The 24557-nt window shown below is 38.1% G+C and overlaps 1 protein-coding gene across 1 annotated transcript in view; it reads left to right on the plus strand.

The window, feature by feature from the left end:
• ADCY5 (adenylate cyclase 5) overlaps nt 1-24557 on the plus strand; it is a 344935-nt gene that overhangs the window by 223875 nt on the left and 96503 nt on the right. The window contains exons 11-12 of the mRNA XM_053698067.1: nt 6049-6136; nt 21877-21972. Of these exons, the coding sequence (XP_053554042.1) occupies nt 6049-6136; nt 21877-21972 (184 nt within the window). The remainder of the gene's footprint in view (nt 1-6048; nt 6137-21876; nt 21973-24557) is intronic.

Consider the following 24557-nt stretch of genomic DNA (forward strand, 5'->3'; position numbering starts at 1 on the left):
TAGTAGTGATGACTGCCGTCATGTTCTGCTTGCATAAGCACAGCGCTAATAATAATGAGGGTTTTCATTGACAAAAGTTCCTGATGCATCCTGACATCCCTAAAATAACTCAATAAATCAAACTGATGTGCATCAGCTGGTGCAGACACCCGTGGTCTCCAGTACACATCTTCACAAAGCAGTATTTTCTTAAAGGGATATAGTAATGTGGAAATAAATTGCTATTTTGTCACAGCATTTTTTTTTTATTACAAATGTCCCTTGCTAAATAGCAAGCAGTATAGGGAGCTAATATTACTTACACACGTATACTTCTATTTTTGTGCTGAAAACTACTTGGTTAACCTTGTTGGATTAATAAACCCTAAAACACCATAAACCTCATCACATTTAACCCCTGAACTGCTACAACTCGTCTTTAAAAAATAAAATACTGCTTAAACTCTATTACCCCTAAACTGCACAAATCTTATAACAATAGTTCCCCTAACAATATTAACCTTCAAACCACTGTTAACCCATAAAGTGTCAGATCCCCATTTCTAAAATATCCCTCATTATTAACACCTGACCACCAGACTCCAATGCTAACAATCCCTCTGCCCTTAACTCCCTAATCACCATACCCCATCTCTAAAAGGCTGCAATATCTGAGGCTGCAAATGAGATCCTTGGAGTTTACAGCATGATTGCTAGTTTTGGATATTTCATCATCTACTGAATCGAACAATATATGTTTGAATTATTAATGACCTTTTAGCCTTGATCCAGACAGTTAGGACTCTAGTTGGCGGTCTAAGAAGAGCACTAACCCCCCCCCCCCCCCCCGGTACTCAGCTATTGTATGGCTGTAAATATGGAAGAAAAATATATATCTCTGTAAGCTGTACTAAAAGTTTTTCAGTACAAGATGATAGCTAGATTGGATCCCCTTCAATCCTTTTTTGAATCTACTAACATTAAAGGGTATGGCTCTGAGTCAGCAGTAACAGAAGCTTTGGATCTCATGGATTATTAGGGGGGAGGCTACGTGGTCAAAACAGAGTAGAGATAAGTGACGAGAAGTGTTCCAATCGGCCTGCCACTGAGGCAATCTTGTCACCTCTCCTTGGCGCCTTTTCAGATAGATGTGACTGGCCCTCTAGAGTGTGGAGCCAGTTTTTTTTATCTCTTCAGGAGGGGACCATTCAGCCCTTGTTAAATCTACCCCATAGGCTTAAGATGTCAGCCCAAAGAAACTACCCAATATACCGAATCATATGATCCTGCAGACATCAAATAGTACTTGGAGCTCTGGCTGATCAGCTTGGCACATTGGGCCACTTAGATGGGAATTAACATTGTTCAGATACAGCTCCGCTAACTTGGGTGTCTTCAAAATGCACCGTACAGTGTGAAAACAATGCCTATGAAGAGCTCTTACTTTGAGACTGAATGTAACTGTCCTGAAGCACTGCAAAGATGGACAGAGATGTTGGACAAGTTTTGGACTGTGTCCCTCAGATATGGGTATTGTCGCTATCGCACAGTGTATGATTATGGGGGCAACAAGGTATATATAAAAGTCTTCATGTGGCTTCATCCAAAAACTGAAATTGATTGAAACTTTGCATCTTTCGGCACTCTCCTTGAGGTCCTAATATATGGTGGCTGAGATCACAAATGAAGGCGACCCATTATAATATTTGAAGGCTCTTTGCTAATTAAGTATTATGAGTACCGTAGATCAACAGAAACTAATTAATAAAGTGCATTGAGCCACCCCTTAAACTGATGTTCATTGAAGGCTATATGATCCAATATATATGGTACACACATGGCAATTTTATGTTTGTACACCTTAGGAATATGGTCCCCTTTTGTTCCATGGGTGATAATGACTATGCTTGTTATTAATATTACTACAAACTTTTTCAATTAATCAGTCTATATCTTATTTGTATAGCTTGCAATATTAAGCTATTTGTGACAATTATGTTTTTTTATATTAATAGTTTGACTTATATTTGTCAATCACATATTTCTTTTTATAATACCTCAGTGAGTTATGGTTTTATTAGGTGGCTATGCAACAAAGTTGCAGGACAACCTATTGTTATTGTCAGGATTTTTTTTTTTTTATTATTATTATTATTATTCCGCCACTTTTTCAACTGCTTATAAAAACAACAGCATAACTCAAAACCTCATGAAATTGGCACAATGCTAGAGTTCTATGCTGTGCATAATCTTGTGCAACATAAATCATATAGGTCATGTTATCTAGCAGCCATATTGCTTTTTGCGACAAATTTCGACAACCGCTTGAAAATCTTCTTCTCCAGATCCGATTATGTTTCAACTGTGAAACTTGCTGAGTGTACTGCTGTACTGACCTAGAATAAAGTTTGTTCAAGAGAAGTGATTTAGTCTCATGATCTAGCTGCCATTTTGAAATGTGCGAAAATCTTTAAACATCTTCTTCTTTGCAACCGTTAAGTGCAATAAAGCACAATTTTGCACATGTGCTCCTTGCAAGGTCTTCTACCAAATTTGTTCAAACTGCGAATTTTCCATAATCAACATGGCTGCTATGAGCCATTCACCTTTTTATTGCTGTTTAATTGCGTAAATTTGCACTTTATGCATTATGTTTACACTATTTAACTATATTACAGTGTAGCAGACACATGAATACACATAGTCATGACCCCTAAAGGCAATATTGCAGTAAAAATTTGTAATTTTGCAAATTTTCATAAAACTTCTGCAAATTTTAGAAGTCTATAGTGAGCATTCGTATGTGCAATTTGAAAGCCTTACAATACATAGCTTGGCAGCCATTTTGTTTCGTATGCGCTGTTTTTAAAAACTACAAAAATCTTCTTCTCCGAAACCGCTTATGGCACAGACTTGAAATTTTGTTTACAGAGTTATCCTTTGACTAACATTCAGATTTGTTCAAGAGAAGTTGATAGGTCATGTGGTTTGGCAGCCATTTTGAATTGTTCAAAAACGCTTAATGATATTTTTAAACTAATAATAAAACAAAAACCGTTTTACAAAAATGCTTTATTTTTGCCATTTTTATTGACATCTATGGTGAGCGTAATATGGTGACTGTATATCTTAGGATCAGGCAGCAATCTTGGTTTACGCGAAAATATCGAAAGTCTATTTTCTCTGAAACCGCTTATGTTAGAATTGTGAAATTTGCTGTATAATCTTATATTGTGACCTAGATTCATAATCAGTCACATGATGCAGCAGCAATATTAGTTTTATTTTTATCGTAATTATTTATAATTTAATACTGCCTCTTTTATTATTATTATTATTATCGGTTATTTGTAGAGCACCAACAGATTCCGCAGCGCTATTAACAAAGGCGGAGTACAAAAAAACAGTTATAGGGATCAAATGGGTAGAGGGCCCTGCCAAGAGTTGCACTGTTGTAGTCAGCTCTTGAGAAGGTAATCAACAAACAGCTGGACTCTTAAGCTTACATGCTAGGGGGGTTCAGGGGATAGCAATGGAGGAGAGGAACTGGTATAAAGTAAGGTTAGCGTAGGTTGTATGCATCCCTGAACAGTAGAGTCTTTAGGGAGCACTTGAAGCTTTTAAAACTAGAAGAGAGTCTTGTGGAGCGAGGCAGAGAGTTCCACAAGATGGGAGCCAGTCTGGAGAAGTCCTGTAAATGGGAGTGTGATGAGGTGACAAGAGAGGAGGAGAGTAGGAGGTCGTGAGCAGAGCAAAGGGGACGGGAGGGAGAGTATCTGAAGACAAGGTCTGAGATATAGGGGGGAGCAGTGCAGTTGAGGGCTTTGTATGTCAGAGTGAGAATTTTGTGTTTGATCCTAGAGGCAAGAGGAAGCCAGTGAAGAGATTGGCAGAAAGGTGCAGCAGATGAAGAGCGACTTTACAGTGTAATAGACACATGATAACACATAGTCATAGCCATCTAAGACAATTTTGCAGTTAAAATTCACACTGCGCAGTCGTCTTCGTGAAATAAAACATTTGCAAACATTTTGCCATACATTGAATATCTTGGCGGCCATTTTGTTTCGTATGCGCTGTTTTTAAAAGCTACAAAAATCTTTTTCTCCGAAACCGCTTATGGGACAGACTTGAAATTTTGTTTACAGAATTATCTTATGACTAACATTCAGATTTATTCAAGAGAAGTTGATAGGTCATGTGGTTTGGCAGCCATTTTGAATTGTTCAAAAATGCTTAACGATATTTTTAAATTAATAATAAAACAAAAACCGTTTTACCAAAATGCTTTATTTTTGTCATGTTTATTGACATCTATGGTGAGAATTATTGTGCATAATATGGAGGCTGTATATCATATGATCTGGGAGCCATTTTGTTTTATGTGAAAATTAAAAAAATCTATTTTCTCTGCAAATGCTTATGTTAGAACTGTGAAACTTGCTTTATAACCTTATATTGTGAAATAGGGTCACATTTGTTCATGTTGAAGGAATTGGTCACAAGCTATGGCAGTCATATTGGTTTATGTGAAAATTTCGAAAATGTGATTTCTTTGCAACCGCTTATGTTAAAGCTGTGAAATGTGCTGTATAGCTATATATTGTGACTTAGCAGCTTGCATGCCTTTGCATCTAATTTGATCATTTTTAGTTGGAGTAACCTAAATTTTTTGTATATTGAGATTACCTTACTTTAAGGGACATTGTACATTAGATTTTTCTTTGCATAAATGTTTTGTACATGATCCATTTATATAGCCCATTTGGAAATGTTTTTGTAAAAATTTATAGTTTTACTTATTTTTTTAATAACATTGTGCTGATTTTCAGACTCCTGACCAAGACCCAACGTTTTAGACGTATACTGATGTCTGAGGCTCCTGTTTGTATAATCTGTCTTTTCATATCCAGGGAAGGGAGTAGGGGGGGACTGTCTGCTGTTCTTGATTTCACAGCCCCTTTCACTGGGTGTCCCAGCCTAATTTTATCACAGTGCTAAACTGGGAGCTTTTAAGTAAGTTTTTAAATAGTTTTATACTTGATTTTTATATCAGTATCTGTGCATATTCTTCTTTATAGTAGTGTCTATTACTTAATTAATTTAATTAAGGGTGTTTAGACTCGGGGTTCATGTTACGGTGTTAGATGTAAACAAACATTTTCTTTCCTCATAGGAATCAATGGGGCTGCGTTACGGAGCTTTACGCTACTTTATTGAAGGTGTTAGACTTTTTTTCAGCCGGATCTCCCTATTGATGTCTATGGGGAAAACCAGCTTACTGCAGCTCACCGCAGTGCTGGTATTGGGGTGCAGTATGGAGCTCAATTTTGCTCTACGCTCACTTCTTGCCTGCTAACGCGGGTTTTGTAAACCTGTAATACCAGCGCTGTAGGTAAGTGAGTAGTGACAATAACTTGCAAGTTAGTACCGCACCGCTCTTACCGCAAAACTCGTTATCTAGCAGATTGTATGTAATAATCTGCTAGCAACCTCAATAAATCATTTAAAACAGAAATTCCCCTTCTATTCATTTCTTAACCTCTATAGCCCATTGCTAAAATCCCTTTCTTAACTACCATACCCCCACAATTCATAACTTAATGCCCATACTACTATTAACCCTCTAACGCTCTAATGGCGAGACCTCAGTGGTTAAAAATAACCCCCTTGAGCAGGGCATGGACTGTGACTGATAGCTATATGCAAACACTGATCCTAATTGGCTCATCATCCATTTCTTGCTTCAATGCATTTCAGCTCTCAAATGGAACTTTGCAGGGATTAAAAATATAGCTAGAAAGGGAAATTAATCTAAAAATAAAACAAACTGAATTATATTTTTGCAGTACCAAATGATCAGTTATTTTAAGTATTAAAGGAAAAGCTTCTTCTTAATAAAAGTGTTATTTAATCATTTTTTAAGATAAAAAAAGCATAAGCTGATTTATCATAATAATATTTATTATAAAAGTCATAAAGCACTTAAGTTAACAAAGTATTTCATGGCTTATTAATTGCACTTGTACATGTTTTATATATCTGTTTCTCTCTTTGAACCTCTTTTAGTTCTACCTTCATGCTGGGGTTCTATGTGGCCTGCCTGCTGATCCTACTCATAGTACTGAGTGCATCACTCATCTACTCCTGCATTAAGGTGAGCACCACTCTCGGCTTACACATTCAGATATATTAATTCCACACACCACCATCTGCAGCTGCTCCATTCAGTCGTACCAAATGAGATATAGACACTTCTGGCACATCATTTGTAATAATAATAATCTTCTTTTTTTCACTTTGGTTTCTACTGATCTCTGTTTTCACTAGAGAACTAGTTTTGCTTTAATAAGATAAAACAAATCTGAGACAACTTAAAATGACTTCGCTTTATTTTTCTGAGCCCTTGTCTTGACATTCTATAGAGAGAGGAGAGAACTCATTAACTACATAAGTAAGCTTCATTGTCTCTAATGGAGGTTTTATTTTATTTTATTATTTGGATCTTAAATGTGTCAAAACAAAGTAAAGTAGTTTTTGTGTATGAGTCTCCCAGAGAGACATGTATTGTACCCCCTAAGCTTGGAAGGGTTAAGTGCCACATCTTAGTGTTCAGCATCTGTATGCCGAAGATAATCTTAGTGCCTATGCCAAGGTTATTGGATTATTTTTTTCAAGGCACCATTCATCTCTGCTCGTCTGAGGTGCAGCGCCATGTCATGCTTGTGAGAAGAGAATTGAGATCCATTACTCATTAAATAGGCATCGTATGAACCTTGGGATGGACTAATTCTGTTATTCAGCCACTGAGAGGATGTCAAATTGAATCACCTTGGGGAAACAGTCTCATTTCTAGACAGAATGTTTATACATCTCTTGTTTCTATGTGTAAACTTGTTTTAACCATTAAACTTCACTGTCTGTTTAGAGCAAATTAATTCCTTTTCATTGTATGTGTTTTACGGGCCTGGAAGATAAGTAATAGATAATAACTAGATGTAGAGTAAAGGTGTAGATTCCTCTATTGCTCCTGAAGTCATCTCCATGTAGCAGACAATATCTTTAGAGAACCAGATAAACAGCTCATTCTGTTTAAAGGGACATTCTGATGCACAATTTATATGCTCAAATTCATTAGTCATGTAGCTGATTTTCGGTTGGTGGTGTTAGCATTTTTGGCTGCCTAATAGTTGTTAAATACAGGTGTTGATAAAAATAACAATGTCTGGAAGCCTACAAAGCTGTTGGTTATTTTGGGGGAGGCTTTTCAACTCCTTATAAAGTCTATAGTAGCCAAAAACTATAATTTGCAGACAATATCCCTTGCGCTCAATAAAGGGGTGGGAAATAAAAATTTTTTTGAAGATTCAGAGAGAGTGTACAATTAAAAAAAACCCCACAAATTGCTTTTGTTATCAAAAATACTTCTTTCTCTTGATATCCTTTGTTAAAGACCTTAACTCAGTAGGCTCAGGAACGTGTCTGGAGCACTATATAGCAGCTATGTTTATAAAATGTTATAAACAGTGCTTAAAAGTATATAATATTGTTAAATGCAAAACTGCTGCCTTATAGTGCACCAGGCACGTACCAAGCAACATACACTGAGAAGCTAAGTTTTCTCTAAAATGTTCCAAGTTGCATAACAAAGGGGAGGAAGGTTTCGATTAAACATCTTACAAAACTGAGGAAGCATGTAGCTGCGCTTAAAATGGAAGCACGTAACACTTTAAGTCTCAAAGTTGACACCGCCAATAGAAACTCAGACTACATTTTTAACCCTTGTAAAGAATTAAACAGGAAGGTAAACTCCCACTCAGGAACCCCAAGTATTGCAGGTACCAAGCAGGAAGTCATCAAAGATTGTCAGCTATTTGAGACTAGCACTTCTGGTTGGCGCATAACCACTCTTACGGCTAGATTTGGAGTTTGGCGTTAGCCGTGAAAACCAGCGTTAGAGGCTCCAAACGCTGGTTTTAGGCTAACTCCGGTATTTGGAGTCACTCAAAAAAGGGTCTAACGCTCACTTTTTAGCCGCGACTTTTCCATACCGCAGATCCCCTTACGTCAATTGCGTATCCTATCTTTTCAATGGGATCTTTCTAACTCCGGTATTTAGAGTCGTGTCTGAAGTGAGCGTTAGAAATCTAACGACAAAACTCCAGCCGCAGAAAAAAGTCAGTAGTTAAGAGCTTTTTGGGCTAACGCCGGTTCATAAAGCTCTTAACTACTGTACTCTAAAGTACACTAACACCCATAAACTACCTATGTACCCCTAAACCGAGGCCCCCCCCACATCGCCGCCACTCGATTAAATTTTTTTAACCCCTAATCTGCCGACCGCCACCTACGTTATACTTATGTACCCCTAATCTGCTGCCCCTAACACCGCCGACCCCTGTATTATATTTATTAACCCCTAATCTGCCCCCCACAACGTCGCCGCCAGCTACCTACAATAATTAACCCCTAATCTGCAGACCGCAAAGCGCCGCCACCTACATTATAGCTATGAACCCCTAATCTGCTGCCCCTAACACCGCCGACCCCTATATTATATTTATTAACCCCTAATCTGCCCCCCTCAACGTTGCCTCCACCTGCCTACACTTATTAACCCCTAATCTGCCGAGCGGACCGCACCGCTACTATAATAAAGTTATTAACCCCTAATCCGCCTCACTAACCCTATAATAAATAGTATTAACCCCTAATCTGCCCTCCCTAACATCGCCGACACCTAACTTCAATTATTAACCCCTAATCTGCCGACCGGAGCTCACCGCTATTCTAATAAATGTATTAACCCCTAAAGCTAAGTCTAACCCTAAAACTAACACCCCCCTAAGTTAAATATAATTTTAATCTAACGAAATAAATTAACTCTTATTAAATAAATTATTCCTATTTAAAGCTAAATACTTACCTGTAAAATAAATCCTAATATAGCTACAAAATAAATTATAATTACATTGTAGCTATTTTAGGATTAATATTTATTTTACAGGCAACTTTGTAATTATTTTAACCAGGTACAATAGCTATTCCGATCAGCCAATAGAATGCGAGCTCAATCTGATTGGCTGATTGGATCAGCCAATCGGATTGAACTTGATTCTGATTGGCTGATTCCATCAGCCAATCAGAATATTCCTACCTTAATTCCGATTGGCTGATAGAATCCTATCAGCCAATCGGAATTCGAGGGACGCCATCTTGGATGACGTCCCTTAAAGGAACCGTCATTCTTCAGTTGGACGTCGCCGGAAGAAGATGGGTCCGCGGTGGAGGTCTTCAGGATGGAGCCGGTCGTCATCGGATGAAGATAGAAGATGCCGCTTGGATCAAGATGGTTCCAATCAGCCAATCAGATTGAGTTCGCATTCTATTGGCTGTTCTGATCAGCCAATAGAATGCGAGCTCAATCTGATTGGCTGATTGGATCAGCCAATCGGATTGAACTTGATTCTGATTGGCTGATTCCATCAGCCAATCAGAATATTCCTACCTTAATTCCGATTGGCTGATAGAATCCTATCAGCCAATCGGAATTCGAGGGACGCCATCTTGGATGACGTCCCTTAAAGGAACCGTCATTCTTCAGTTGGACGTCGCCGGAAGAAGATGGGTCCGCGGTGGAGGTCTTCAGGATGGAGCCGGTCGTCATCGGATGAAGATAGAAGATGCCGCTTGGATCAAGATGGTTGCCGGTCCGGATCGCCTCTTCTTCCCGGATAGGATGAAGACTTTGGAGCCTCTTCTGGACCTCTTCAGCCACCGGATGATGGATCGCCAGCCCCCGCTTGGGTTGGATGAAGATTTTGGAGCCAGGACGGATCGGTGATACCTGGTGAGGTGAAGACAAGGTAGGATGATCTTCAAGGGCTTAGTGTTAGGTTTATTTAAGGGGGGTTTGGGTTAGATTAGGGGTATGTGGGTGGTGTGTTGTAATGTTGGGGGGGGTATTGTATGTTTTTTTTTACAGGCAAAAGAGCTGAACTTCTTGGGGAATGCCCCGCAAAGGGCCCTGTTCAGGGCTGGTAAGGTAAAAGAGCTTTGAACTTTAGTAATTTAGAATAGGGTAGGGCATTTTTTATTTTGGGGGGCTTTGTTATTTTATTAGGGGGCTTAGAGTAGGTGTAATTAGTTTAAAATTGTTGTAATATTTTTCTTATGTTTGTAAATATTTTTTTATTTTTTGTAACTTAGTTCTTTTTTATTTTTTGTACTTTAGTTAGTTTATTTCATTGTAGTTATTTGTAGGAATTGTATTTAATTTATTTATTGATAGTGTAGTGTTAGGTTTAATTGTAGGTAATTGTAGGTATTTTATTTAATTAATTTAATGATAGTATAGTGTTAGGTTTAATTCTAACTTAGGTTAGGATTTATTTTACAGGTAATTTTGTAATTATTTTAACTAGGTAACTATTAAATAGTTCTTAACTATTTAATAGCTATTGTACATGGTTAAAATAATTACAAAGTTGCCTGTAAAATAAATATTAATCCTAAAATAGCTACAATGTAATTATAATTTATATTGTAGCTATATTAGGATTTATTTTACAGGTAAGTATTTAGCTTTAAATAGGAATAATTTATTTAATAAGAGATAATTAATTTCGTTAGATGTAAATTATATTTAACTTAGGGGGGTGTTAGTGTTAGGGTTAGACTTAGCTTTAGGGGTTAATACATTTATTAGAATAGCGGTGAGCTCCAGTCGGCAGATTAGGGGTTAATAATTGAAGTTAGGTGTCGGCGATGTTAGGGAGGGCAGATTAGGGGTTAATACTATTTATTATAGGGTTAGTGAGGCGGATTAGGGGTTAATAACTTTATTATAGTAGCGCTCAGGTCAGCTCGGCAGATTAGGGGTTAATAAGTGTAGGCAGGTGGAGGCGACGTTGTGGGGGGCAGATTAGGGGTTAATAAATATAATATAGGGGCAGATTAGGGGTTAATAATATGCAGGGGTCAGCGATAGCGGGAGCGGCAGATTAGGGGTTAATAAGTGTAAGGTTAGGGGTGTTTAGACTCGGGGTACATGTTAGAGTGTTAGGTGCAGACGTAGGAAGTGTTTCCCCATAGCAAATAATGGGGCTGCGTTAAGAGCTGAACGCGGCTTTTTTGCAGGTGTTAGGTTTTTTTCAGCTCAAACAGTCCCATTGTTTCCTATGGGGGAATCGTGCACGAGCACGTTTTTGAGGCTGACCGCTTGCGTAAGCAACTCTGGTATCGAGAGTTGAAGCTGCGTTAAATATGCTCTACGCTCCTTTTTTGGAGCCTAACGCAGCCTTTATGTGGACTCTCAATACCAGAGTTATTTTTATGGTGCGGCCAGAAAAAAGCCGGCGTTAGCTTTTCGGGTCGTTACCGTCAAAACTCCAAATCTAGCCGTTAGTATGAAAGCTGCAGTGCCTGTGACTACAGAGAAGGACTTGACCTGTGTATTTAGCCCTTATGTGAGGGTTATACACATAGGTATCATGTCTAAGTAATGCAAAAATTATGAGCTCTAATGTAGTATGTACTGAGTTCTAAACCTTTAAAGTTACATACTACGACCAATCTGACAAAAAAAGGACACATTATGATAGAACAAATACATATAACTACTTTAACAGGTGAGCCACACTCAGATTTATTTTCTTCTCAAATACTGGGGGAAGTGCTGCTAATTCTCACCTAGATTACAAGTTTTGCACTATAGAGGGTACAAAACGAACGTTATTTCACCCTCCATAGCGCTACCATTACGGGTTTTGGAAAAAACGCCTTAAGCGTGTGATATGGTGGCGTTAAGCTCCATACTGCACAAAATACAAGCGCTGCTTTGACGTGCTCATGCACGCTTTCCCCAAAGACATCAATGGGGAGTGTTAGAAAAAAAACTAACTCCTGCGATCGCGGAATGAAAAGCTCTGTAACGCAACCCCATTGATGTCTATGGGAAAAAAATGTAATGTTTAAACCTAACACCCTAAAATAAACCCCACATCTAAACACCCTTAATCTGCTGCCCCCGACATCGCCGACACCTACATAATGTTATTAACCCCTAATCTGATGCTCCCGATATCGCCGCCACCGAAATAAATGTATTAACCCCTAATCTGCTGCTCCCGATATCGCCGCCATCTAAATAAATTTATTAACCCCTAATCTGCTGCTACCGATATCGCCGCCACTATAATAAAGTTATTAACCCCTATTCCCCCCGCACCCCAACATCACCCACACTATAATAAAGATATTAACCCCTCTACCGCCGGTCCCCGGCATCGCTGCCACTAAATAAAGTTATTAACCCCTAAACCTCTGGCCTCCCACATCACTGCCACTAAATAAACCTATTAACCCTTTAACCGCCAGCCCCCCACATCCCAAAACACTAAATTAAACTATTAACCACTAAACCTAACAAACCCCTAACTTTAAATTAAAATTACAATATCCCTATCTTAAAATAAATAAAAACCTACCTGGGAAATTAAAAAAACCTAAGTTTAAACTATAAATTAAACTAACATTACTATTATACTAAAATTAAATTAACTATCAATTAAATAAATTAAATTACACATTAAAAAACCTAATACTACTAAAAAAAATGTAATCTACAATTACAAAAAAAATAAATTCTAAATTACAAAAAATAAAAAAAATACTAAATTACAAAAAATAACAAACAAAATTATCCAAAATAAAAACAATTACACCTAATCTAATAGCCCTATAAAAATAAAAAGCCCCCCCCCCCAAAAAAAAACCCTAGCCTACAATAAACTACCAATAGCCCTTAAAGGGGCCTTTTGTAGTGCATTGCCCTAAAGAAATCAGCTATTTCCTTGAAAAAAATACAAAGACCCCCCCCCCCCAACAGTAAAACCCATCACACAACCAGCCCCCCAAAATAAAAAAACCTAACTCTAAAAAAAACCTAAGCTACCCATTGCCCTGAAAAGGGCATTTGTATGGGCATTGCCCTTAAAAGGGCATTCAGCTCTTTTTCTTAATAAATGTAAAGACTCCACAGCTGCATTCATTACTTTTGGGAAATAAGAACCTGGCCACCAGGAGGAGGCAAAGACACCCCAGCCAAAGGCTTAAATACTCCTCCCACTTCCCTCATCCCCCAGTCATTCTTTGCCTTTCGTCCCAGAAGGTTGACAGAGAAGTGTCAGAAGTTTGTTTTCGTCTCTTATGGAGGGTAGTACTCTTCGACATGGGACGGGAGTTTTAAGTATCCTGTCAGTCTCTCAGTGAGGGCTTGGATGAAAGTTAAAGTCCAGAGATGCATGAAGAGTCTTTCTGCGAAACCATCCCGACTCATTTTAACAACTCCACAAGCAATTGGCGTTGTCGAACTTCGCTTCGCTGCCTACTTTCTTCTCTCAAGTCCATGGCGGAGGCGAGGCTACTATCCGTCACACTTGAAGGGCCGTGTTCCTGTTCCACGGCATAGATTCCGGTAAGATCATTTCATTTTACTTCTTCATGATTGTATTGTAACTCATTTGTTCCTGCGAACGCACATGAAAAATACAGGGTCTCAATGGGACTCCTTTAGTATCTTGGAATCAAGGGTTAATATCTCTTGAGGGGGATTATTGAACAGGTTTTTTTTAATCATGTTTGTTATGTAATTCAATCTTCTTATGTGTGGTGCTAACTGGGCTTGTGGGTTTTGGAATATAACAGCCTTTCAAAGTGACGCGACCTTACGGTCGGGCACGCTTTTTTTGGACTGTGGGATTCACCTTGTGACCGGGCGTGTTTATGTTTTGGTCTCCCATTTCCACATTCCTGACTGTGTGGCGATGGAGAATTCTAGTCCGCTGGTGTCTGGTTCATAGGAGGTGGTGAGTGCCCCAGCCATTGTGGGTGTCAGGTGCAGTTTAAATTGTTTTATATTTAGTCCATTTTGTGGTATCCTTTATCCAGTTATGGAGGATGCTGAGGTTGAGATTGTTCAACTTTCTGATTCAGATTCTTCGTCCTGTGTCGAATGCGAATTGGCCCCATTGACTCAGGTCTTTAGGCCGTTCTAGAGATTCAATGGACTGCTGAGCCATCCGCCTCAGGGGGCCCTGTCCTCCGGGAGGCGAGTTCCCTACCGCTCCCTACTACTACACATGCGGGTAACCCAGGTTATGTTTTTTCCTTCTTGAGGGTGGATAGTTTCCCCCCCCCCCCCCCGGAGGTTGTGGCACATTTTTGCTTTTACATGCTTTTGGCGCTTGCGCGTCTACAAAGTCCAGATGTTTATTTGCGATTGAGTTCGTGCCCGATTGCCCCAGGTCTTTTGGCCATTGCAGGGCATGTGCAGTTCCCTGCGGGTGTAACTATTCCTGAGTGTTGTGCCTATCGTTACATGCTGGCTCGCCTTCGTGTTTTTCTCAGACACGTTTTTGAGCTGTTTGGGGACCCTCTCCTTCTCGGCTATGGGACTCATCAGTCTTCTCTTTCGAATGGCTCATCTTGTTAGACATGGGGGGATGAAGTAATCTCCTTTAAGTCTTGTTATTGAGATCCTTTCCAGTTTTGTTGGAAGAACAGGGTATCCGTTAGGCTGGTCCTGCGGATCTTTATGTTCTTCTTGGGCGTTAACCCTCGGATTGCCTGTCATTTTATTTTATCCGGTTAGGATGAATTTTATTTTTCTTTGTCATACTATGTTTCCTGCAGGAACTTTCTCTGGGATCGATACTCGCTGTATGCTTCTACGGAAGTTGTTCGGGACATGTTAGTCCCATGTTTGTCTGTTTTTTTCTTACTCCCTCTCTGAGGGTGGATTTAGCCAGCTTGGCGATGGTCCTTCATCCAGGCGGCATCTTCTATCTTCTTCCCTGCGGCGCGGAGCGGTCCATCCTGAAGACATCCGGCGCGGAGCATCCTCTTCATACGGTCGCCTCCGTATATTGAATCTTCAATGCAAGGGAGCCTTTTCAAAATGGCTCCCTTGCATTGAAGATTCAGACCCGCTCTGCGCCGCCGGTATGAAGATAGAATGGATGACGACCTCGCCGCCTGGATGAAGACTTCTCGCCGCCTGGATGAGGATGGATATTCGGACTTCAGAAACTGTAAGTGGATCGTCAGGGGTTAGTGTTATGTTTTTTTAAACTTTTTTTGGGTGGGTTTTTTTTTAGATTAGGGTTTGGGCTTTTCTTAAAAGAGCTGAATGCCCTTTTTAGGGCAGGAAAAAGAGCTGAATGCCCTTTTAAGGGCAATGCCCATACAAATGCCATTTTCAGGGCAATGGGTAGCTTAGGTTCTTTTTAGAGTTAAGTTTTTTATTTTGGGGGGCTGGTTGTGTGATGGGTTTTACTGTTGGGGGGGTCTTTGTATTTTTTGTCAGGGAAAAGAGCTGATTTCTTTAGGGCAATGCCCTACAAAAGGCCCTTTCAAGGGCTATTGGCAGTGTATTGTAGGCTAGGTTTTTTTTATTTTGGGGGGGCTTTTTTATTTTTATTGGGCTATTAGATTAGGTGTAATTGTTTTTATTTTTGATTGTTTCGTTTGTTATTTTTTGTACTTTAGTATTGTTTTATTTTTTTGTAATTTAGTAAAAAAAAAAATTGTAATTGTAGATTTAATATTTTTTTAGTAGTGTTAGGTTTTTTAATGTGTAATTTAATTTATTTAATTGATAGTTATTTTAATTTTAGTATAATAGTAATGTTAGTTTAATTTATAGTTTAAACTTAGGTTTTTTTTAATTTCCCAGGTAGGTTTTTATTTATTTTAAGATAGGGATATTGTAATTTTAATTTAAAGTTAGGGGGTTGTTAGGTTTAGGGGTTAATAGTTTAATTTAGTTTTTTGCAATGTGGGGGGCTGGCGGTTTATGGGTTAACAGGTTTATTTAGTGGCAGTGATGTGGGAGGCCAGAGGTTTAGGGGTTAATAACTTTATTTAGTGCTGGCGTTGTCAGGGAGCGGTGGTAGAGGGGTTAATATCTTTATAATAGTGTGGGCGATGTTGGGGAGCGGGGGAATAGGGGTTAATAACTTCATTATAGTGGCGGAGATGTCGGGGAGTGGCAGATTAGGGGTTAATAACTTTAATATAGTGTTTGTGATGCGGGAGGGCCTCGGTTTAGGGGTTAATAGGTAGTTTATCGGTGTTAGTGTACTTTGTAAAGGTTTGGTTATGAGTTTTGTGTAACAGTTTTGTAAAACTCATAACTACTGGTCTCAGATTGCGATACGAATCATGTCGGTATAGGAGGTAACGCAAGCTTTTTAGCCTCATCGCAAAACTTTTAATGGCAGTGCTATGGAAATTCCACACAAAAACCTAATTTTTTGTGTGCAGGACTGACGTTGTGTTACAGGCTAAAATGCTTGCGGTACAGCTATACCGACAAGACTTGTAATGGCTGCATTGCTGTTTTAACTCTGAAATGGCAATGTTTCTCAGCGTTAAAACACGAACGCAAAACTCGTAATCTAGGTGTCCGTTAATAAGAACAGGAATATTTACTTGCATGTGCTCACACAATCAGAAAAATAAACATTGATTCCAGCTAAAGAAAACAGTAATGAGCTAGCTTTAAGAGACAACAAGAACACTTTATGATTGAGAGTCAGAGGATTAGTGTTGGATGGGGAGTAGATTAGATAAAAAACACTGGAGACCACATTGTGGCTCCTAAGCCTTATCTTTTTTTTCTTACTTGGGCCTCAATCAAAATCTATCAGTGATTTTCTCCTGAACAGGCTTTTTGCCTTTCAACCGAATTGGTCGCCCAGTTTCTCTATTGAGCACAATGCTATATAGTTACTTTTGTTAAAAGCCCACGCTGCAAGCAAGTTTTCAACCAAAAAGGCCTTTTCGTGTGTTAAGTTCCTGTTTTCTAAATAAAAACTGTGAGATCGCCCAAAACTGACTGATACAATAACCCATTCATACCTCTTATGGTTATAGTAAAGGTTTATTAAAGTAACCCCTTTGTTCACTCTGCAATACTCATTTACATGTGTTACATTAACCTACTGTAATCAGAATACATCTTTAACACTGATTAACCATATGAATGTCATAGATATCTTGGCATGATGGCCATATTTCTATATTTACTTCTGGACTCCAGTATCTATAAATAGTGTGTTTTGAATTTTCAATTGTATTATTTAAATTGTAAGTCAGATTTGCACTATCTTGATTGTCACTAACAGTATTGGTGTCTTTTAACTCGGTTTTTAAATGGAATCGCTGAATCACGACTTTCATAGGAAGCTATTGTAATTTGTTTCCATCCACACCACGACAAACCACCTGAATGCATCTTTTATGTAGTCAGAATGGGCAGACTGCACACCATTTTTCTATCGCTATATTGTCACTTTTCACTTTCGCAAGTATTGTTGTTGACAATATTTACAGCTATTGTTTGTTAAAGCACCGTTTCCATTTTGGCATGAACTACAAACAAGATTGCATCTACTAGTAGGATTAGTATTGTTTGACAACTGGGTTTTCACATTTTAGTTAATCTTTGGCCTTAGGTCTGGCAGGCATTATGCTTCCATTCCTAACAAATTATTTGCTCTTCCATTTTTTCAGACCCATTAATCATAAATCAATGTCATGATAAACATTGTAGAAATCTGGATTTTATATTCACCATTAAATCCCTTTTTTCATATTTTAAATGGCAACACAACAAGGGGTAATTTAACAAGCAGCGGATGCTGCAATCTACACCTGTAGTTTCTAGATCGCTGCTTCTTAACTCGTCCGCAACCTCTGAGGTGGCGGACAGCAATCATCCTGATCAAATACGATTGGGATGATTGACACCCCCTAGGAGCGGCATTGCACAAGCATTTCACAAGGAATGCTTGTGCAATGATAAATGCTGACAGCGTATGCTGTCTGCATTTAGCGATGTTGGGCAGACATGGTCCGCTACAGCTGCTGCACAGAACATGAAAGAAGGGATTAACTATATCTATCTATCTATCTATCTATATATATACATATATATATACAAAAACAGGAAAGGGAGGGCACTCTCAGGATTTGTATGAATAGAGAATCATTTATTTTTCATCATAACAGCATTGAAAAATCATAAGTCGACGTTTCGGCCTACAAGGAAGCCTTCATCAGGACACATAAGAAACTGTTGAAAAAAAGAAAACACATCCAATATATTGCCAATATACATAAAAAATAATACATACTCCCATCACCAAAATGCAAAACTTAACCTTCAAGCTAAATTAAATTTAAAATGCAAGCAACCCCATGGAAACAAGACAAGCAAATTCAACAATACTGTAAAGGTAGTAACCCCTGTAAATTTATATGGGCTCACCCAGGGTTATATCAAGACCCCTGTACACCCATGCTATAGGACAGCTGCTAGCACCCTCCTAGGGCACAGCAGTGTACCCCCAGTGGGTCATATGGGTATGTCCTATACCACCATGATGTATAAGCATATAACAGTACAAGATAATACTTAGTCAAGGCCAAACTTAGTCAAGGCCAAACTGCTGATGCGAGTTAGAGGTGTATCCGGTTCCAGATTGTGCATAGTTTCATTTTTAAGTTGGCAGAGGGGGTTAGCCGCACACTGTAGGCTCTCATATGGTAATACATGTTTACACTATCTGTTATGTACCACTGCAGGCAGGTTTCGTAATCCAACAGCATTGGGCTAGGTTCTGCATGGGGTTATGTATGAGACCAATAAGGTTCCCGGGGCTACCCGGTATTTGTGATTTATGATGGATTTCAGTCTGATTGTGCAGGCTCCTGATATGTGTGTTTTGATTAGATACAGGCTTAGACTTATTTGTTAGCTCTGCGGCCTTGACTAAGTATTAGCTTGTACTGTTATATGCTTATACATCATGGTGGTATAGGACATAACCATATGACCCACTGGGGGTACACTGCTGTGCCCTAGGAGGGTGCTAGCAGCTGTCCTATAGCATGGGTGTACAGGGGTCTTGATATAACCCTGGGTGAGCCCATATGTGCTTCTAGTATCACGCCGAGACTCTTCCTAAATTTACAGGGGTTACTACCTTTACAGTATTGTTGAATTTGCTTGTCTTGTTTCCATGGGGTTGCTTGCATTTTAAATTTAATTTAGCTTGAAGGTTAAGTTTTGCATTTTGGTGATGGGAGTATGTATTATTTTTTATGTATATTGGCAATATATTGGATGTGTTTTCTTTTTTTCAACAGTTTCTTATGTGTCCTGATGAAGTCTTCCTTGTAGGCCGAAACGACTTATGATTTTTCAATGCTGTTATGATGAAAAATAAATGATTCTCTATTCATACAAATCCTGAGACTGCCCTCCCTTTCCTGTTTTTGTATCTACATGTATCTAGTGGATTGCACCCAGGTCCGCTATTAAATTACCAAAGTTGGAGTGCTGGAACACGCGTGATTGGGGGTATATATATATATATATATATAGTATATATATAAACACACACATATCAATATATATATGTATATATATATATATATATGCACAAAGTTTTAAAGTTCTAGCATATTTACATGTTGAAAGTTAATACCGTATATAAGAATCTAGTTTTATTAGATCTAGAATTTGTAACTACAGCAATTACATCACTTATGCATAAAGTCTTCATTTCTTCACATCCTTTCCAGCACAGCTGTGAACCACTTACATTAAATATGAAGTAAGACAAGTTCTCATTGCCATCACTGAATACATTATATTTTTATAATAATTTGTAAATTAGGACTTCTACCTTTCTGACAATTCACTACATGAAAAGCAATGAAGTAGAACGTTATAGATGAAACTGTGCAAATATAAGAAATAGAAAAGCAATAGTCTTTATAGAAAGTTAACTATAGGTTCATTTATTCATATTTTTTTAATTAAAGTTAGCAAATGATTTCATGGAGATGTGGGTGTGTTTTATTAAAGGGATATTGCACTTTATTTGAAATAATCTATTGTACATGGAACAAATAACTTCATGTCACTCACGGCTTTATAGCTCCTTTATATAAGTATAATGAGGGGTGTAATAATTATTTAAAGCATTCATAGAGCATAACTAAAGTTAAAACACTAGATAGAAAAGGTAAGGAAAATACATGGTTAAAGAGTGTTCAATATATTAAAATACTGGTTAGAAACCATCCAACCAACTGAAGAAAAAAAATGCAAAAACTGCCATTTTCATTAAATTAAATAAAACTGAAAGTATCATATTTGAGATATACATAAACAAACACAAGTCCCCATCCAACAATCATTTCATCAATGAATTGGACTTTGTCAGGGTGTAGGGATACATTGTTGCAGTTTATGACATTGGTGATTCTAGTGAGACTCTGATACCATCAAGCACTGTTTACAATTTAAACAACAAGCATTAGGGAATGTAGCTAGTAATCGGCCTGCCTTTGAAACTTGCAGATAGGAGGCTGTCTTTGACAACATAGGTGTTTGATTATGATAGAAAAATCCTACCTAAATATGCCTACTGACACTTGAGTCCTATGATTTTAGGAAAAGACGGGTTTTGCATTTTTTTTATTTTGTTTGGTTGTTAATGCAAGCGTTATTATTTTATATGGTTTCTTCTAACCTCTTGTGATGATTCAGGTGAGAGCTATATGAAGTCAGCACTCTAACCTAGGGTTTTTTCTTTCATATACTCTCTATATAGTGGTTTAATTGAAATCACCAATAAAGGTGTTACCTAGCACATTTTGATACCTGTCTATATTATTTTTTTCTGCTGCTTCTGGTGGATTTGGAACACAATACATAGGATATTCTGAATTCGTAATTAAACTATATTACTAAATTGTACCAGTAAAAAGGTATTTCTATAGTTATAAATTATTCCGATTCTAAGGTAAATCAAGCATATGTGATGTTTTAGCTTAAAGGGACATTAAACCCACAGTTTTTCTTTCATGATTTAGAAAGAGTATGTCATTTTAAACAACTTTCTAATTTACTTCTATTATCTAATTTGCTTCATTCTCTTGATATCCTTTGCTTAAAAGCATATCTAGATAGGCTCAGAAGCTGCTGATTGGTTGCTGCACATAGATTCCTCGTGTGATTTGCTCACCCATATGCACTGCTGTTTCTTCAACAACGGATATCTAAAGAATAAAGCAAATTAGAAGATAGAAGTACATTGGAATATTGTTTAAAATAGTATTCTCTATCTGAATCATGAAAGAAAAATTTGGGTTTAATGTCCCTTTAAGTAAACATAAAAAAAAAAGAAAAGGTGCCAGAGGCGTGCAATTAGTGCAGGAGTAGAAATAAAAATAGAATGATGCAATAGTTTTACTATAACTGAGAACATATTCTGCTCACCATTCTTCCTCTTGGTGAAAACATCTTGCCATCTCAAACTCTGGGAAAGATAAGATAAGAGAACACAAAGCTTATTATCTTACTGTGATGTGCTTACAAGTTTCAGTAGGTATAAAAGATTTGTGACCAAATGTAATGGCAGCTTTTCTGCTCAACTCAACATGTTTCAGCTACGTGTCAATAGCCTTCCTCAGGAACTCTTTATTACATGAAAGTCAAACTTATATTCACAGCACTGGGAAAACTGGAATATTGTCACTGCACAGTGACCCCCCCCCCCCCCAAAAAAAAATAAGAAAGAAAAATATTTACGTGTAAGTTGAAATGGCACAAGAAGATCTCATTTTGTATTAATGGCCATTACCGATGACCTTTACAGTATACTTATAAGTTCTAGATAAAGTGCTTTATTATAAATGATCCTTGGCATTTGGGATTTATCGGACAGACTGTCCCTTCATGTTCAGTCACTGGTTTGTCTGATGTTACTTCCTATGTGATTCTTTGTTTACCTCCAGCTTTGTCCATCTCCTCTCCAGACTCTATCCAAGAAGATCGTACAGTCCAGAGTTAACAGCACTGCAGTGGGCGTCTTTACCATTATCCTGGTCTTCCTCTCTTCATTTATTAATATGGTAATGCATACACTACACAAAAAAGCAATCATGAAATTAAACTGCACAATGTATGTATACCTCTCCCGCTAGAGGTAAGAATCGCTAATGGGTTAAAACACATACAATTGTGCATAATAATGCTAATAATTTAAAATGCTATGGTTCATATTGATTCAAAACCGCATGAAAGTCAAAAGTAAGCTCTCATGATTCAGACTAAGGGACCGATTTATCAAGCCGCCAATCAGCCCCAATGTTTCTGTGTGAGCCTTCAGGCTCGCCGGAAACTGGAATTAAGAAGCAGTTGTCTTAAGACCGCTGCTCCTTAACTTGTCCGCCACCTCTGAGGCAGTGGACAGCAGTCAGCACGATCGGATACGATCGGGTTGATTGACACCTGCTGCGTCCAGCCGATTGGCCGCAAATCTGCAGGGGGCGGCATTGCACAAGCATTTCTTGTGAAATGCTTGTGCAATACAGCGGATCGTGTCCGCTCTCACTTTAATTATTCGGTCCCATAGCATACAAATTTTTAAGAAACTTTTCAATTTACTTTGTTCTCATGGTATCTCCAGTGATCAAACCCAGTATGTTTCTACTATTAAAGGGACAGAAAAAACCCAAAATGTTCTTTCATGATTTGGCTAGAACATATAATTTTTAACAACTTTTCAATTTACTTCTATTATCAAATTTGCTTCATTATCTTGTTATCCTTTCCAGAAGGAACAGCATTGCACTGCTGGTAGGTAGATGAACACATCTAGTTAGCCAATCACAAGAGAAAAAGGTGTGCAGGCACCAATCAGAAGCTAGCTCCCACTAATATAACATATGTGCGTATTAGTTATTTAAAAGTAATACCAAAAGAATGAAGCACATTTGAAAATAGAAGTGATTTTTTTTTTTTAAATGATATGCTCTATATGAATCATGCAAGTTTAATTTTGACTTTCTTATCCCTTTCATACCCCTAAAGCGTGAAAATTGTTACCTTACTAACAGCCAGATTACGAGTTTTGCGTTATGAGGGGTGCGGTACTAATTTGCACGTTATTCTCACCGCTCACTTACCTACAGCGCTGGTATTACAGGTTTTTATAAACCCGGCGTTAAAAGGCAAGAAGTGAGTGTACAGCAAAATTGTGCTCCATACCGCAATACCAGTGCTGCTTAAGTCAGCGGTGAGCTGGTTTTACGTGCTCGTGCACGATTTCCCCATAGACATCAATGGGGAGAGCCGGCTGAAAAAAAGCCTAAAACCTGCAATAAAGCAGTGTAAAGCTCAGTAACGCAGCCCTATTGATTCCTATGGGGAAACACATTTTATGTTTACACCTAACACCCTAACATGAACCCCGAGTCTAAACACCACTAATCTTACACTTATTAACCCCTAATATGCCGCCCCCGACATCGCAGACACCTGCATTATACTTATTAACCCCTAATCTGCTGCTCTGGACATCGCCGCCGCCTACATTATACTTATGAACCCCTAATCTGCTGCCTCCAACATCGCCGACACCTACATTATATTTATTAACTCCTAATCTCCCGCCCCCAATGTCGCCACAACCTACCTACACTTATTAACCCCTAATCTGCCGCCCCCAACGTCTCCACCACTATAATAAACATATTAACCCCTAAACTGCCGTACTCCTGCATCGCAAACACTATTTAAATATTATTAACCCCTAATCTGCTGTCCCTATCATCGCCGCCACCTACCTACATTTATTAACCCCTAACTTAAATATAATTTAAATAAATCTAAATACAAATTACTATCATTACCTAAATAATTCCTATTTAAAACTAAATACTTACCTATGAAATAAACCCTAAACTAGCTACAATATAACTAATAGTTACATTGTATCTAGCTTAGGGTTTATTTTTGTTTTACAGGCAAGTTTGTATTTATTTTAACTAGGTAGAATAGTTCCTAAATAGTAATTAACTATTTAATAACTACATAGCTAAAATAAATACAAATTGACCTGTAAGATAAAACCTAACCTAAGTTACACTAACACCTAACCATACACTACAATTAAATAAATTACCTAAATTAAATACAATTAACTAAATTAAATAAAATTAGCTAAATTACAAAAAACAAACAAACAAACACTAAATTACAGAAAATAAAAAACAAATTACAGGATCTTTAAACTAATTACACCTAATCTAATAGCCCTATCAAAATAAAAAACCCTAACCTAGACTAAACTACCAATAGCCCTTAAAAGGGCCTTTTGCAGGGCATTGCCCCAAAGAAATCAGCTCTTTTACCTGTAAAAGAAAATACAAACAACCCCCCCAACAGTAAAACCCACCACCCACGCAACCAACCCCCCAAATTAAACCATAACTAAAAAAACCTAAGCTCCCCATTGCTCTGAAAAGGGCATTTGGATGGGCATTGCCCTTAAAAGGGCATTTAGCTCTATTGTGGCCAAAAGCCCTAACTTAAAAATAAAACCCACCCAATACACCCTTAAAAAATCCTAACACTACCCGCCGAAGATCCACTTACTGGGAGAAGTCTTCATCCAAACGGCAAGATGTCCTCAAGGAAGCTGGCAGAAGTTGTC

Source organism: Bombina bombina, chromosome 1 (genome assembly GCF_027579735.1).
Source record: "Bombina bombina isolate aBomBom1 chromosome 1, aBomBom1.pri, whole genome shotgun sequence".
Classification (NCBI taxonomy): Eukaryota; Metazoa; Chordata; class Amphibia; order Anura; family Bombinatoridae; genus Bombina; species Bombina bombina.